This window comes from Mytilus edulis, chromosome 1 (genome assembly GCF_963676685.1).
Source record: "Mytilus edulis chromosome 1, xbMytEdul2.2, whole genome shotgun sequence".
Taxonomy (NCBI): domain Eukaryota; kingdom Metazoa; phylum Mollusca; class Bivalvia; order Mytilida; family Mytilidae; genus Mytilus; species Mytilus edulis.
Window position 1 is genome coordinate 62010358 of NC_092344.1, and position 18232 is coordinate 62028589.

Below are 18232 nucleotides of genomic sequence, written 5' to 3' on the forward strand. Positions count from 1 at the left end.
AGGATATGTCGAATATTAAATAAATAGAAAAAAGGATTGTTCTTTTTATCTAAAGAGAATTTTCAAAATGAATGGAAGTTAAAGGTCTATTTCGGCCTTTTGATTGTTATATTCTCGAACATTTTATTTTTAAGGCTTTCAATCTATACACTTTTATTGATTTTAATCTCAAGTCTTATTACAAACACGAAGTTACTAAAAACGAGGAGATATTTAACATGGATTTTGCACGTTTTCAACAACTGTATAAGATATAAAGAAAGATAACTCTAACTTATACCGCATAAAACCAGTTTTAGTTTTTCCGGAATAAACTGGCGACTCTGTATTATTTATATATAAATATATGCCGAAAAGAATTAAAATACTATTTATTTTGTATATGCATACATTATACACGACAAAATAATTGCCTGCTTTATTAAGGTTTGTATTTTTTATAAGTAGAAAAACTTATTTGAATGGATATGGCAGTACCAATAAATAATGGAGAGCAAGAAGACGAGGTCATTGCAAGGGACGTAATTCATCTTGACATAAACAACTCGAACATAGGAAATGGTCAGATTACAAATGATGAGAATTCAGTGACATCAGAAACAAGCAAAGATGACACAGAGAAAACTTTCATTAAACAGCAAAAACTGAAAGCCAACTTTGCAGCAGCTGTTAAAATACTTAGCTGTGTTGTGGCTTGTATCAAAACATTTCAAAACGAATTCATGGATACATCAAATAAATATACGAAAAGTCATTTGGCGTGTTATAAAATGAGATCTAAACAAATGAAGCCTAACATGGCAAAAGAGGTTAATTTTATTTCAAAAAGTAAAGCATGGTTGCACAGATTTGTGAGAACATTGCATTTCTACCCAAAAACGTTTTGGAATACGTATTTGTTGGAACCTGAGGAATTTCATAAATTTGTGGATCAGCAGAAACATTCGGGTAGTAAAAAGGAAGCTATGCAATTTGAGTGGTGTAGATTATCGAGTTTTGCATCGTACCCACAGACATGTCATTCAGTAATACGATTGGCCGGAGCTGGATTTTACTATGACGGAAACGGAGACGAAGTTACCTGCTATTTTTGTGGCTTAACACATAAAGATTGGAAACCAATAGATGATCCAAAACTAATTCACAAGCAAAAGGCACCTAAATGTCCGTTTGTTATGAAGAATATAAGTGAAATTTCAAAGCAAGATGATGTGCGGACTTATTCTACATATGGTGGACATGCATCATCGGGAGGCGCATGTGGAAACGCTGCAGATTCTGAAAATTTATCAGTGGTCAGTGAGAAACATTATGAGTTTGTAAAAGAACAAAATAGAAATGAATCAATAGTTCATAATGAAAATACATTCACAGTTGTTACGAATCGTGAAAATTCTGTTGCGGTTGACAGAAATCGTGAAAATACCGAATCTTCAACATGGTCAATGCCGCGGGAAAGAGCAGAATACTTTTCTTCACAGATAAAGACGAACCAAACGCAAACCGTTTACTCTAGAAACAACACGACTGGTCTCATTCACATACCGGCGACAAATGTTGCCCAACAACTAACTTCAACACATGCAATTGAAAATACTGCGCGATCTTCGGCTTCAAATACGGCACCAATGAGCATCGGCATTTGTCTTGAAAAACCTAAATATCCTAAATTTGCTAAAAAGACAACTCGATTGTCATCATTTGATAACTGGCCTTTATACCTGACTCAAACGCCAGAAGAACTGATCAATGCAGGTTTCTTTTACACCGGTAAGTTTCTGTTGATTCCGAAAAACGAGAGGTATGTATATATACGGGTTTATAAAGATTCCGCGTTGCCTTTCCGAGAACAAATATTTTCGTATTTAACATTATAGAAACAATGAATTTTAAATCTTTATATTAAGGTATCGAGGATCATTGCAGATGCTTTTTCTGTGGAGGAGGTCTAAGAAGATGGGAGGAAGGAGATTTGCCTTGGACAGAACATGCTCGATGGTATCCCAAGTGTCCATTTGTTATACAGTGCAAGGGAGAGAAGTTTATTGGGGCTGTTCAACAAGGGGAAAATCCAGAGATAACTAAAAATGTAAGTTCAAATCAAATAGTGGACACTTCAATTTATTACGCTATGACAAATTAAGCTAATGTATAAACGTAGACAACACAATCTTATTTGTATGCATATATTTTGCATTTTTATCTTAATGTTGATTCCATCAATTGACGTTTGTTGTGCTTCAGGTGGCTGAAAAAGAACACAAGAATTCACCTAGTGGATTAAATGGATACACAAATAATCCAGCAGTACAAACCATTCTTGACTTTGGGTACGAATGTGCAGTTGTAAAGACAGCCTATGCAAGATTAAAAGAATCCGGAATACATGGTATGTACATATTTATACTACTCACAATGATTTCTGTGTCATGCAGGTATCTACATAAAAAGATGTAGACATTATAGAATGTATACCTTAGGGTTCATATAGTACTGGTATTATTACATCGACAGAGTACCAACATCGTTGAATTGGGATTAGGTTTACCGTGTTTACATTTGTTTTGTGCATCACTGATGAGTCTTTTGTAGATAAAACACGCGTCATGTTGTACAAGAGTTACCATCTTGGTACCTTTGGTGTTATGTAACTATTTACCATAAATTCACAATGATTGCGTAAGAAGACAACACATAGTGCATTGACAGTGTGTGTAACAAATCCAAAAAGACAAATTGTCATAAGTTTCTGTTTTTAGCTACTTGCTGATATGTGTAAACTAAGTAAAAACTTGTTTTTACAGATGTTACGGCATCACTATTATTAGAGACCATTTGTGAAAAAGAAGAGAGTGACAATCAACATGCCTCCTCTGAGCAGACTATTGCTAGTCATAGCACAACACAAGAAAACGAAGCAGACGAAACAGAACATTTCATCAAAACACCAGACGACATTGAGAAAATTGACCCAACACTTGAATGTGAGTATGAATAAATGCATTAACATATATAAGAGTTTTACCTGAAAAACAAACATTTAAGACAAACGAAAATCAATAAAAAAAACTTAATTTGTAGCGTGTTACAATTAGACGATGTTGGAGATATAAAGATTCTACCACTGCATCGAGTGTGATACCGAATTTTGTATGCCCCATTTATGGACATTATGCTTTCTGGTCTGTGCGTCCGTTCGTCCGTCTGTCCGTTCGTTCCGAACTTCGTTTGACCGTTCGTCCGTCTGTCCTTTCGTTCCGAACTTCGTTTGTCCGTTCGTCCGTCTGTCCGTTCGTTTCGAACTTCGTTTGTTCGTTCGTCCGTCTGTCCGTTCGTTCCGATCTTCGTTTGTTCGTTCGTCCGTCTGTCCCGCTTCAGGTTAAAGGTTTGGTCGAGGTCGTTTTTGAGGAAGTTGAAGTCCAACCAACTTGAAACTTAGTACACTTGTTTCCTATGACATGATCCTTCTAATTTTAATGCCAAATTAGAGATTTTACCCCATTTTCATGGTCCACTGAACACAGAAAATGATATCCGTGTACTGGGGACCCGTTCTTGTTGTTATTGTTTCAAATTTAACTGTCGAGAGTGGATAAATATCGTATTACACGAGATTTGGTGGTGGAATCTGATCTGTTTCTCTAACGATTCTTAGACGATATGGGGGTAATTGTAATCATTCTTTACGAACGTCCTGTACAAATATGTGTTCTTTCTACTTGACGCCATTAGGCATGGTCGCCTTTTACATGACGTCGCAATAGGAATTGCAGATGAAAGCAAGAAAATTTGACGTCATAATCGAATTCTGACCAATGAACAACTGATATCAAAGGAACCAACAGGTCAGGAAAAGTAAAAATCGAATAAGAATTAGAGAATAGTTGATACAAACTTAGCCTTCTAGTTTATCACGTTTTATTATATCTTTATATATTTTTAATTGACCATTTGTATCTTTAGGTTAAAGTATTGAACTTCGTTTGTTCGTTCGTCCGTCTGTCCGTTCGTTCCGATCTTCGTTTGTTCGTTCGTCCGTCTGTCCCGCTTCAGGTTAAAGGTTTGGTCGAGGTAGTTTTTGAGGAAGTTGAAGTCCAACCAACTTGACACTTAGTACACTTGTTTCCTATGACATGATCCTTCTAATTTTAATGCCAAATTAGAGATTTTATCCCATTTTCATGGTCCACTGAACACAGAAAATGATATCCGTGTACTGGGGACCCGTTCTTGTTGTTATTGTTTCAAATTTAACTGTCGAGAGTGGATAAATATCGTATTACACGAGATTTGGTGGTGGAATCTGATCTGTTTCTCTAACGATTCTTAGACGATATGGGGGTAATTGTAATCATTCTTTACGAACGTCCTGTAAAAATATGTGTTCTTTCTACTTGACGCCATTAGGCATGGTCGCCTTTTACATGACGTCGCAATAGGAATTGCAGATGAAAGCAAGAAAATTTGACGTCATAATCGAATTCTGACCAATGAACAACTGATATCAAAGGAACCAACAGGTCAGGAAAAGTAAAAATCGAATAAGAATTAGAGAATAGTTGATACAAACTTAGCCTCCTAGTTTAACACGTTTTATTATATCTTTATATATTTTTCATTGACCATTTGTATCTTTAGGTTAAAGTATTGATGAATATCTTTAATATGAACTGCATTGATATTTCATTTGCATATCTAAGTGTAAATTTATACTTTTAGTATCCATCAGGAGTCTTGAAGAAGAGAACAGGAATTTAAAAGATCAACAAACCTGTAAGATTTGTCTAGACGAACCTGTGGCCATCGTTTTCCTCCCATGTGGTCACATGGCTGCATGTATTAACTGCGCTCCAGCTTTGAGAAGATGTCCAATCTGTAAAGCTTTTATTAAAGGAACTGTCAAAGCTATAATGTGCTGAAATATTTCCAGAACGATTAAACACTTTAGAAACAATTTAATTTTCCAATTCAAATGTCGATTTATGTTAATAGAATTGGAAAAAATAGCTTGAAATTGTTAGAGAAGATGTAAAAATACAATTTCATGAACCTAAAATGTATTATGATAAGCAAGATGTTGTTATTGTTTATTTGTTATTATTCGTTATCATTTTTTAATTGTTATCAATTATTATTTGTTATTACTTTTTAAGAGGCAATGCCAGAGAAAAACAGGCAGATCTTAGAAATTTTGTTCAACAACCTTTTTGAGATAAATGTGTTTTTGTATTGTATGCACCTTGTTTTGTTGGGAAATGACATTTTTAAAAGTCATATTGGGTTATTATGTATAAAAAATGAATTTGATTTTACAGTAAATTTGACTGCTTATATAGGGAAATAGGGGTATCAATTTCTTAACAAAAACAGCCTACAATATAACGATTGATATATATTCTTAAAGATGACCATGAATACAGCAGGAAATGATAATAACATCTCTGGTATCTGTTGATATGTAAATGTTCTAATGCAGTAAACTGTTAGGAAACAGCAGTTTGTTTTCGACTTTTTGGTGTTTTGACATACCAAAAGTGATGCTCTTCAATTTAAAAACCGATAAAGGTTGTAATCAGCTGTGTGGTAAAATGAACTTCTGTTGTATATTTTTATACATAATAAGCGAGTTCGGAGTTTCGATTACTTCCGGTACATAGGAGATTTGCCGCTTTGCATTGTGGGATCGGACGGAAGATAAACAAAGCATTTTGGCGGTTACATTTTGAGGAGAGAGAGTTGGTTTTTATCGAGATGTCTGAAAATGACACCTCGATTGATACTTTTAAACGGTGGACGGTACCAGTGCTGCAAAAGTATCTGCGGATACTTGGTTTGAGAACATCTGGGAAGAAAGAAGAACTTGTAGCACTAGTTTATTCAGCCGATTTGATGAAGATTAAGCCAGTGCTAACACCCGCCGAAGAGAGAAAACTGAAAGCTGACCAGTACTGTGACAAATTGAAGGCACCAAAAGGTTTCATTTATAAAAATACATTCACTTTGCAAAATACCCATAGCTCAAATAAAAAAATATAAGATATTCAGACAACCTATACCTGTATACTATATATAAGTCTATATAAAATGCAAGGAAAGCATATATATTACAATGGGTATATTCGGTCCTTAAATGCTTATTGAATACTGCTGTATTATTTGGGGTGAAAAAATGAATGGATAACAAGAACTTTAAAAGTCATAAAAAGGGCAGCAAGATTAATTATGCAGATCCTTTATCCCCCGCAGCCCCCTTATTTAAAAAACTTGGGTGGATGACAGTTGACAATAGAATAAAACGTATGTCCATATTTTCATGGACACTTTTATTCCAGAGTACATATTTTTATAGGAAATTGTGTCCTGGACACATTTGAATAAGTAAATATTGTCCATGGACAGTATTTATTACAAAATTATGCCTGCTGGACATTATTTCATGGGCCAGAGATATTATTTAAAAAAATCCTACATAAGTACATGTACAAGTATATATATTATCCAATTATATGGCATTACCTTTACTAAATCATTACTGCCAGAAGCTTGTAACCCTATCTATTTGAAAATAGTTTATCCTTGGAAGTACATGTAGCAAAAAATAGCTTTACAGTGTTATGAATAAATTTAAATTAAATCATTTAAACAATCATGAAATCTTCTTCATAGGTATTGTTCCAGATCCTTTGATAGACTTGACAAGTGGATGGGTTACAGAATCCAAGGGTGTTTCTATGTGGCCTCCAACTATGTATTATGACATAGCCACCTTCCTTCAGAAAAAAGAAGACAAATCACTGAGTGACAGGTTGATGAAGGACTACAAGGAGGGAAAGGCCTACAGTTATTTTACATCCGGATGGCTGAAGGAAGTCCATTACCATCATATCGACAGCAATAGTCCTTATTGTTTTTTGAAGGCAGAATGTACTGCATCTCAACGCATTAATGATGTGCCACATACAGCATGGGTTTTACTTGAGAAAGTTTCTGGGGAAATTCAGACAGCTTACTGTTCATGTTTTGCTGGGTATGTTAATAAAATATGCAGTAACCATAAACCATGGTAATAAATTGAAAAGAAAGAATATTAAAAAATATATAAATATATATAAAAATATTTAGGATCATTGAACAGACTTTTAAAAAATTAAAAACATTCAAATTGCAAGGCTTCAAAGTCATGAAAGTGATATAGAAACACCACTTTTAATCTTTTATTGATGTTTTTCATCTTAAAGTCAACATATTTGCATGTGTTATACATAATTTTTGACACGCATATGCATACTAGAAAATTTTCTAATTCGGACTGTTGCATAAAGTTTTTAACTTCTAGACAGATACTGATATAACATTTTACATTGTCTTCCATACAAAATAAGATTAGTTTATTAAATTATTTACTATTTTATTTGCTCATGTTGGTATAAATAAACAACTTTCTATTCCTGTGTTAAAATTTGTAGATTGGGAGAGACTTGCAACCATATGGCAGCCATTTTATTCAAAGTAGACTACGCTTGGCAATGGGGTGCAAATAATAAATCTTGCACTTCCAAGCCATGTGTCTGGAAGTCACCAAGTACAAAAAAGTCTGTTGTTCAACCAAAAAAACTTTCTGAATTAAAAATAATGAAACCACATTATTCTAAAGGAGGTACATGTATAAAAATGTATTCTGCATTTGAAATTGCATGAAATCAGTTTGTTACATGTATTTAAAAAAAATTGCATGTAAATTTGTACTGTATTTATGAAATTTTGTTTTATTTTTCCAGATTGTTGGTTATAATTAGTTCTACATTTTTTGTGCAGTTCTTACTTTCTTGTCTTGTTATGAAATGTGCAAAAAGTTCTGTTGATATTCTATTTGCCATTTTATAACTGTTTAAGAAAGGTATATTTCACCTGCATGTAGTAAGAAATCTTTGGAAGTAATAGATACATGTATGCAAGCAGCATACAAATTGAAATAGTTTACACAAAAACTTCATTTATATACTACTGTTTTCATTAAAAAATTGTAAGTATGAATTTAAAAACAATTTTATTTTCTGAAATACTGGACATGCTGGAGACAACATTTAATTGGCTTGTGTATTTTTAAAACTCAGTTTACCCGGGAGTGAACAATGTATCTACATTTGTAGAAGATGTCCCAATGATAAAAATGATGATGAATGAAATATTTAATTTTTAAATCATTCTGTATTTTCACTGTGACGACATATTTAAATATACAAGGATATTGCTTGCCTATAAAATTTCTTTTTATGTCATTTTTGTCAACTTTGGAGACTAAAAATATGTTAGCATAATTTTTACTCTTGTGTAAAATGAACTTTTCCATCATTCTTCAGTGTCGTATACTCACACCTTTATTTTGTAGGGCAAGGACAGCCAATTAACCCAATCAAACGACAACTTTTTCAGCCAACACAGGGAACACAACCATCTTTAGGGAAGTTGAGTGATGCCTTACTACCGGCATGTCAGAATGCTGCAGTATTCCAGTACTTACACCACAACTACACAAATTATGAACCATCTGAAGATTTTAATGTTCTGTCAACAGAAATTGGCACAACTACTGAGGGGACCATTTTACCTTTATCATTACCAGAGATTGCTGGAAACTGTCATGATCATAATGAGCTTCTTGAAAAACTGAAGTACACAGATGCTGACCGGGAGAAAATTTTACAGGAAACAAATGGGCAAAGTGAAAACACAGAATGGTTCAATCAAAGGAAAGGACGAATTACATGTTCTAGGATGCACTCTGTTTTCACAAAATCAGAAACATTGAAGAAAAATTAAGCTGTGAACACAGAATCACTAGTCACTGAGATCCTTGGCTACAAAGAAAAAAATAGTAATATTCCTGCATTGAAGTATGGTAGATTCATGGAACCTGTAGCCAGAAGGAAGTATAAGTGTATACTGTTACAGAGGAAACACCAAGATTTAAAAGTTGTGGAAACAGGGCTCTACATCGACACTGAAAGGGGCTATTTAGGTTCAAGTCCAGATGGTATGGTAGACTGTTCTTGCTGTGGTTCTGGTGTGTTGGAGGTTAAATGTCCATTAAGTATTGCACACACCATACCAAGTCATGAAAATCTAACATACTTAGTTAAAGAAGGTAGTAACATCACATTACAAAGAAACCACAACTACTACACACAGATACAAGGGCAAATGGCAATTTGTAATAAACAATGGTGTGATTTTTTTATATTTACCAAGCATGGACACCACTTGGAGAGAATTCTGTTCCAGAAAGATTATTGGGAAAAGATTGTGTCAAATTTGGAAAATTTCTTTCTTAAGTATGTTGTAGTGGAGCTTCTGACTCAGGATATAAAAAAAAGGTTGCACACACAGAAACATCAAGTGGTACGAAGAGTAATACATGTACAGACAGCATACCACTCTTGGCAATAAATACATGTAAACCAACAAAACCAACACAAGCTAAAGGGAAAAAGCTCAACAAGAGACGCAAAAAGGTTGAACCAAAACCAATTTATCTGTGCGGCTCATGTCAGCAGACATGTTTGGAAATTGATGAACTGGACAACAATTGTGAATCTGACTACAGTATAGGATGTGACAAATGTAGAAAATGGTTTCACTGGGGATGCATTGGTTTTGATGGTATGTTGAACATGGATAAATGGTACTGTGATGACTGTGAAGCTAGTAAGGAAAACAGTTTATGAATAAGGTATGTTTTTATGTCTCACCTACAGTAGTAGAAGCATTGTTTTTTTGGCTGTCCCCTTCCAGGTTAAAGAGTTTGGACGTCCGGCAAGGCAGTTTTTATACTATGTCATTTAAGACTAAATGTACATATATATATATATACATTTTTGTGATATGGTGTACTGTTGTTTATCTGTCTCATTTTGACATTTATTTAATTTTAAAATATTTTGACACCTTTTGGAATACACTGACTCTGACAGACTTTGATATTATATGCTGCTTTCTAAATATAAAGTTGTCGTTTGATTTGTTTTACATTTACATGTGTCATTTCGGGGTCATTTATAGCTGACTATGTCGTATGGGCTTTGCTCGTTATTGAAGGACATACAGTGACCTACATTTGTTAATTTCTGTATTTCTTGGTCTCTTGTGGAGATTTGTCTCATTGGCAATCATCTTATCACATCTTCTTGTATATTCAAGAATTGTCTGGACTATTTGAATAGCAACATAAATAATATACAATGAATATTGTATGGTACATTGTATTTATAGATATAGGAAGATGTGGTGTTCACGAGTCTGTTAAATTATCAAAATTTCCTTTCAATTTTAGGTCAATTATTTTTAATATTTTGCTCCATATATGATATCATATCCCATTTTGTGTTGGCTTGCTAGACACATGAACTGTCTACAGAATATAAAATTCACATCACCAGATAATAAAAGTAACTTCATAAAACTTTTATATTTAAATTTTATTAACAGTATTTATAACAGAAACAAAAAACAAATATTTGGATTTTCACAAATCAAAACCAACAAATAGTATATATGTATTTAATATATATTATAATAAATATACTGAATATTTGTAATTTAAACCCTCAAAAAATATATTATTATTTCAAGAATCAATTTGAAAAATGACTTATTTATTTTGATATTGCAGAGGAGTATATGCAAGAGAAGAGAAGAAAAGAGAAAGACGGAAGATATAAAAGTTGAAGATGATATTAATCATTATCTTTAAGACAGCCTACATATTTCTATATTTCTTCAGTGACAACATGCTTTGAAGCAGTATTGTAAAAATACATTGTACATGTACTTTTCAGGTGTATTGGTCTGGGAACACAGTTATCTTCCCTTGATTTTCATAGTCTCCAAATATAATCCTTAGTGTGGACAGTGTGTTATAATTACCATTTATTTTTTATCCTTTCCAAATTTATTACTTCATATTTTTGGCCTTAAATGGCAAGAAGGGGAATGAAACTACACTTTAAAAAAATTGGGTCATGAATTTCAAAGTTCAGTAGTGAATTTTCCATATAAAAAAGGCTAAAAAATAGTATTTCTGAAGCAGTTAAAAAGAATTCAAGACCCCCTTACATAAAATTGTCCATATTTTGAGTTAGCGCTGATGAAGTTTTTTTTTTATCATTTTGATATAATTTGTCCCAAAACGTTCAAAAAAGTTCAACACATGCACTGTGAAGTAATGTCAAGAAGGGCAGTCAGGATTTGTTTTATTTCCATTTATTTTCTCAAAGAATTGCACTATATATATATATAAAATAACTGTGTTCTCACACCAATTGTCCTTGAAACCTCACTCATAATTATGCATTCTTTTCAAAATATATATTTGGTTATACTTATTAAGTTCTAAGAAAAAGTTGTCTCAATTATCATGATTATGGTTAACAATCTATAAAGAAAAGATGTCTTTATCATGGTTAACAACCATAATTATATATTTTTTAAAATTCAACATTCTTGAAACAAAGTTTTAAAATAAATTTATTATCGAAAAGTACAAAGACAAATTGCAGTTGAATAGTTATTCTAAAAAAAAATCCTTTTTCAAGCAATAATTTAATCATAAAAGTAAATAACATATATCCTTTGAGCTAGAAATAAATAAACAATTTACATATATTTGAAAGAAATTTTTTTTCTCTTGGCCAAAATTTTAAAACTGTTTTTTATCTTGGGTTAACAGGAATAATTACAATTAAATGATGTATGAGGTGAGGTCTAAATACAGTTGTAGTGATTGTTAAGTACTATTATATTGAAAACTATATAACAGTAGTCTGTTTAGAACGGTTTATGTTTACTTCTGCTCCAAATAACTAATTAAACCAAATCATAACCTAAAACATTTTATCAGATAATATTTTAAAATTCAAAAAATATATATCTTTTAAACTCCTGCATTGTGATACATTTTAAAATTTTGAATTAACATAATCGTAAAGTTTTGATATACATGTATCAAAATTTGGCACCTTAAGTCTCAATAATTCAAACAGAAAATATAATAATTTTTTAAATGCTTGGAGTATATATTCTTGAAAGTGATTATCTTTTTTTTTTACAAAATAGGTGCAATTCATAGTCCTCAATAAACTTTTACAGCCAAATTGTCTAAACTTTTTAAATCAGTGTTAATGAAAACCAATTATTATTATTGTTGATGGGTTTATTTAATTATCACTTTACTAAAGGTGGTTGCAAATTAGATACAGCAGAACAAATTGTAAAAATCTCATTTGCCAAAGGAACCAAAGTAATAGGCAGTGTGTTTTTCAAAATTTGAAAACACTTGATTCGGCCAATTGCCCTTTCAACATGAATTCGGACATTGGCAACTGCCTTTGTTTTCAGTACATTTTCCTTAGTCATCTGCTCTGACCCCTGACCAGGTGGTGGTATGATCAGTTTTGCTTGTCTCATTACCAAGTCTGATTGTATGGGAAAACCTCTATCTGCCATTACCTCATCAGTTGGATCAATGAGATTTAAAAAACCACTGTCCATTACAATAAAGCGATCAGAGGCCCTCCCGCCATAAGCTTCGGAAATGTATGAAATGCTGCCATTTGGTGCCATTGCCACTAAAAACTTAAGCGTGTTGTTTTTTTTTGTAGTCGGACCATGTTTGTGCTTGTAATTCCATATCTCGGGGTCTTTCAATGAATATTTCAGTGCAGTCTATGATACACCTAAGATTAGGAGCAATTGAACTATATACATGTGGCAATGTCTCTTTTGTTATTTCTTTATCTGGCCAATGTATAAGAGGCTTCAACTCGTACGCCAGAAACTTCAACCAAGTATTCAACACCTGTGAGACAACTGAGAGTTGAACACCAAAAAAATCACCCAGTAGCTCACTGTTCATACCAACCTTACACTTCATCAAAGTCATGACAAGTTCATCTTTGACAGACAATTTTCTTTTGGGGCCAAATTTTTTAGGTGATTTTTTGAAAACCCTTTTCGCTTTCGTGCTTACGATTTTCTTGCTTCCACTCCAATAGGTCAAACGCTTTGCACGTGGTAACAAATGCTTGTATAGCCTATCAAAAACATCTGCATTTGGCAGCCCTGTGTACAATCGTGTTTTGCTGTCATCTTTCACTATGTTATTAGTCATAGTTGTATGAACCATGTTTTTTGTGCCTTTGCTGTGTAGTTGTTGTTGTAAATAAATTAATTGAGAATTTAGTTTATTAATAGTTTGTTGTTTGTTGAAGCAACCTTTACAAACACAGTTGGAGGAACAGTCACATTTAGAAGCATATGAATGGTCTGATTTATTAAGATGATTGTCAGATTGCAGCTTTTCTTTACATGTACTGTTTTTCTCTTTATTTATACCAGTGTAACAGTGGTCTGATTGTGCAGATTTTTTAACATAGTCAATATACGGTGTAGCAGTATATATTTGAATGTCTTCTGCTGGTAAATTTGTGTCTTGAATGTCTTGCAATGCAGATGACTCAATTGTACTTGTATTTTCAGACACAGACTTGCTTTTCTTTTGAAATTGATGTTTAACAATTATCTTTCTGGATGGTCTTACAGTTGTTTTTACAGTGTGCCCTAAATTAACCGATGGATAAGGAGTACATTCCTCAAAATGATTTGAACAAACCCTGTCATGAGCTTTTGGAGTCCAGTTTTTATTAGTTGTTGGGTCAATTCTATTAACTTGAATCATCCATTTTCTCCTTAACTCAGGATTCTTGTTTTCTGTTGGAAATGGAAACAACTTGAAGGGTGGTTCACAATCACAAGACCTTGTTCCTAAATTACACTTATGAACTTGACACAAAGTTTTCATCCATTTGTTGAGGTGGTAGGTGGAATTACCACACCCAACAACACAACAAATTCTCATACTATACAACTTCTCTTAAACATTACAAGGAAACTTTAAATATCTTGACCTTTACTTTGACTAATACCTGAAAGAAACAAAGACCAATAAAAACCTATTGCCACCAAGTGATAAACATTACAGAGCAACCTGTGTAAACTGAATAATGTGAGCACCAATATTTTGTCAAATTCTAACAGATGTTAACTGAAACAGTTTTAGGCTAAAGAGATCTGCATTAATAGCTGATGACCAGTATCTTGTGCCAATTAACCAAGATACATTACAAAATTGTTATGCAGTGTCCAACTATAAACTATACAAATCCTTGGAATAAACTAACAAATGACTGCCACTATAAACTTTATACATTGTTTTTTTTTATATAAAATAACAGAATTTTTGTATTGTGATGTGACATGTGTGTTAAGACTATTGTTAGAATTTGCCCAAAACATTTTTTAAGAAATTCTTTCTGTGCATTTCCAAACTGTCATTATGCGCATTAATTAAGAACAGTTTGTTATTTCTTTATTTATTTTTAGTAGTTGTGTTATACATGTATTGACATGGTCTAAAAAAAATCATCTCCTTCATTTATTCATTATGAATAGGAAATTGTATGCAACAATGAATTTGGAATAACTACTGCTGTTTCTAGACAAGTCTAAAGTATTAAAACTGGTGAAAGTTTAAATGTCAATTATATATATACCATGATATTTAACAGAGCATTTAATATTTCTTGTGTTTTGAGTTTTGGGTTTTGTCAATGGTCACATATTGGACATAGCATATTTACATTAATTATACTGTTCACACATAAATTTGTAAGTTGTACATGTAGGTGGAATAATTTAAGTGCCTACCTTGCAAATACCTATTTTTAAGTTGTGCTTATCTTATTTAAAAATAAATAAATACACATGTGCTTACATAAAGTGTTTCAGTATTTATTCGAGTGTTGTTTATAGACTACTCACTATAGTGGTAAAAAAAAGTCTGTTTGTAGATATAAAAAGATGTGGTATGAGTGCCAATGATACAACTATCCCTTCATTTTTTTTTATAATAAGCCATCACAAAAAGCTATGAGTAAGTTATATGACTATGATTAAGGCCACAACGGGACCCAACAATTACTTGCGTAGAATTATTCAACATAGAAGTCGCATTATTGCCATCGGTACTGTCATGACCGTCCAATATCTCCGTTTTTTAATTTTTCTGGAACAATTTTCCGTGAAACTCATTTGAAAACCCTCTGTTCATCATTCAATACTACCGTTTGTTGCGTAACAATAAATATTTTTCTACCTGCGCAACGATTACTAACGTTTTAAAGCATATTCACGATATCCGTTGTGTATTTATCCCGTTTGTTTATCTGCAATGACCTTTCGACCTTAGTGGGTGATCTCCCTTGAATTTTTTCGCACCTGCGCATTACAGAACTCCGAACTCGCTTATTGACCATTTTGTAACGATTTAACAAAAGTATATAACTTTGTGGTGTTGGGAAACTTATTTCCCTCATCAAGAGATTGTTGCATACATGTACGGGTGATCTATTTCTAGACACATTGGTTTAATAAAGGCAGTTACAAATTCTGTACGGGAATGAGGATTATTTATAAGACTGAAATTATTGTATTATTTGCTGGAAGTGTGGAATATGAGGAATTTAAAGCCATCCGTGAGTAGTTTTGATGATTCAGCTGGAAATTATACAGTTTGCTCCCACCTCAAAACAGTACATGGTATATCATGGACACCAAAGGCAAAGAAAGATCTAAATGCCATAATTTTGGGCATCTTGAAAACTGGAAAGGCGGATCACTTTGAAGCAGATGATAGTTATAGTGTATAAAAGAATTCTTTGCGACAGTTATACCAGCTAGAACAGGTAATAGTTTAAATTATGGAAGTTTGAAATTACTTCTGGAATAAATTGATACAAAAAGGTATCAATCAAAGCTGGGACTACATTTTTGTATTATACTAGTATAAAAAAAGTCCCAGATCAAAGCATTCAGAAGATTAAAATGAATTTTACTAAACATACTTTTCAAAATGTCTTTATTAAATTGAATTAAAATCAAATTATTGTGTGAATTTTCTAGACACATTGTTGTTTGATGCTGCTTTATTTTGAAAACTAGAATTCATTTACCAATTACATTTTTTTTCCCAACTGACAATCATGAGGGCCTGTTTAATAATCTCAATAAATCCCCCCTTTCCCCCATATTTTTAGTTACAATGTGAAATTATTATCTGCAAATTTATGATCTGTGCTGAATGCAATTTAATACAATTTTATTCATCATGTTCAAACAATATTCATTTGTTATTTGAATAGGATAATAATATAGAATAAAAAAAAACCAAAAAAACTATCAGACTCAAAAGTTACAAAAAAAGAAGATGTGGTATGATCATGATGATTGCCAATGAGAAAATCACATGTACAACTACATGTATCCTCCATATACACAACAGACCATGTCACCTTATTTATTATGTTTATCATGTTTATCATTAATATGTACATGTACATAATGAGTGTCAATGATACAACTCTCCATCCAAGTCACAATTTATAAAAGAAAAGACAATCCTACAGTTATCAGGATAGTCATATACATGTATGTTTATGTCAGATATATATACATGTAAACAGTAAGCTTAATTTGTTAAAAAGCAGGAGCAAATTGTTGCTTTTTAAATTATGAGAGTCAAATTTAAATTTTCTGTAATTTTGATTGCTACATATACAATGTACCTATATTTTACATGACCTTATGACATATGAAAGACACACATATTGTAAAGTGGTTATTGCATATATATTTATTTAAAAAAATAAAACTTGTATATCAAATCTTAAGATAATTAGATTCTTAATCCACTATTTAGATGGGATCTTTTGGGATGGCAATACCTTTGTTTCATAAATTTGTTGTTTATTGTCCTTCATCATGTTCATGTCCTTAGAAACTAAATTTAGACATGATATACATGATACAAGGATTCCAAACTTTTAACATTTAGTACAAAACTGAAAAAAAAATAAAAAAATACATGCAGCTCATTTTGAGATCTTGTCATTAGTATTTAGATACATCATTGTACTTTTGTACATGTACATGTATGATCATGGTGAGCATATAAGGTTAATTTGACTCAAATATATCAAGTAAACTTGTAAAGTAATAAGTAAATCACAATTTACCCATCTGCTCTAAAGTGTTCATTTAGATCATTTTGTACATTAACCTGTCCATTTAAAAATAGAATTAATCATCCAAAAAAGTCTTGTAACTTTGAAAGGTTGAATAAGTTTTCTATGTTTTAATGTAGTAAGATGCTAACAGATCATTATATGTTTTCCACCGGTTCTTTCAATTCAAAGAATAATTGATCACCTTATAATCTGTTATTTCTTCAAACAGATAAAAGATACATCAGATGACATACTTACATGTAGAGGAGCCTTTAATTAGAGAAATGGATCAACTTGATTTTGAAGTTAACCTACTGCATTTATATGAAAATTCAAAAGTGAGTACCAGTATCTCTTAAAGTACATTGTTTACATTTTTATCTTTATTTAGATAAAGTACCATATAAGATAAAGTATGTGGAATCTTAAATCCAGTATATATACCAGACATTACATCAGTACATACATTATGCAAATCAGAATAAGAAGGCATAACAATTGAGCTGTTAAACATTATTAGATGACCAGTGTCACCTTAATTTAGGAAAAAATTAAAACACAGATAACACACAGACAAAAAATAATGACTCCAGATATGCAAGAAGGGTTTTAATCTCCCACTACAAATGTATATACTTATATATCTTTATTCTCAATAAACCATATACATAAAGGTATAGAGAAGACAATTATGTACAATATTTACAACAAGACAGAACAAACAAAATAGTTGCTAAGACAATATATGAAGTCCATTTTAGCCAGGAGCACATACACCTGTGTTAATAATCTTTATGAATTTACATAATTTAATCAATACTGATTTGTTTTTTGTTATCAATTATTATTTGTTTTTTGTTATTATTCATTATTTATTATTATTCATTATTTGTTATTAATTATCATCACAATTTTTCTGTATGGTTATATTAATGACTATAATAAATTGTATTATGTGTTACTAATTCCCTTTGTCATACATATGCTGTTAGTATAAGCTCATTATCATTTTATACTGTATGGTTATGTCGTATACATGTAATCATACATTATCCGTTTTTAAGAACTAATAACATAAAAGTTGCAAAAAAGTGTCTAAATGAAAAGGGCCTATG

At 32.1% G+C, this 18232-nt stretch overlaps 2 protein-coding genes across 2 annotated transcripts; one reads left to right on the forward strand and one right to left on the reverse strand.

Annotated features, from left to right (window-relative positions):
- Positions 1–302: 302 nt before the first annotated feature.
- Positions 303–5144, forward strand: LOC139514983 (baculoviral IAP repeat-containing protein 7-like). Its single transcript, XM_071304551.1, has 5 exons — positions 303–1770; positions 1908–2089; positions 2245–2389; positions 2805–2984; positions 4720–5144. The coding sequence occupies exons 1-5, from the start codon at positions 462–464 to the stop codon at positions 4917–4919; spliced, it is 2016 nt and encodes a 671-aa protein (XP_071160652.1). The 5' UTR covers positions 303–461; the 3' UTR covers positions 4920–5144.
- A 5512-nt stretch (positions 5145–10656) lies between these two features.
- Positions 10657–14251, reverse strand: LOC139486268 (uncharacterized). Its single transcript, XM_071271077.1, has one exon. It carries the CDS (start codon positions 13910–13912, stop codon positions 12632–12634), a length of 1281 nt encoding a protein of 426 aa, XP_071127178.1. The 5' UTR covers positions 13913–14251; the 3' UTR covers positions 10657–12631.
- Positions 14252–18232: the final 3981 nt, after the last annotated feature.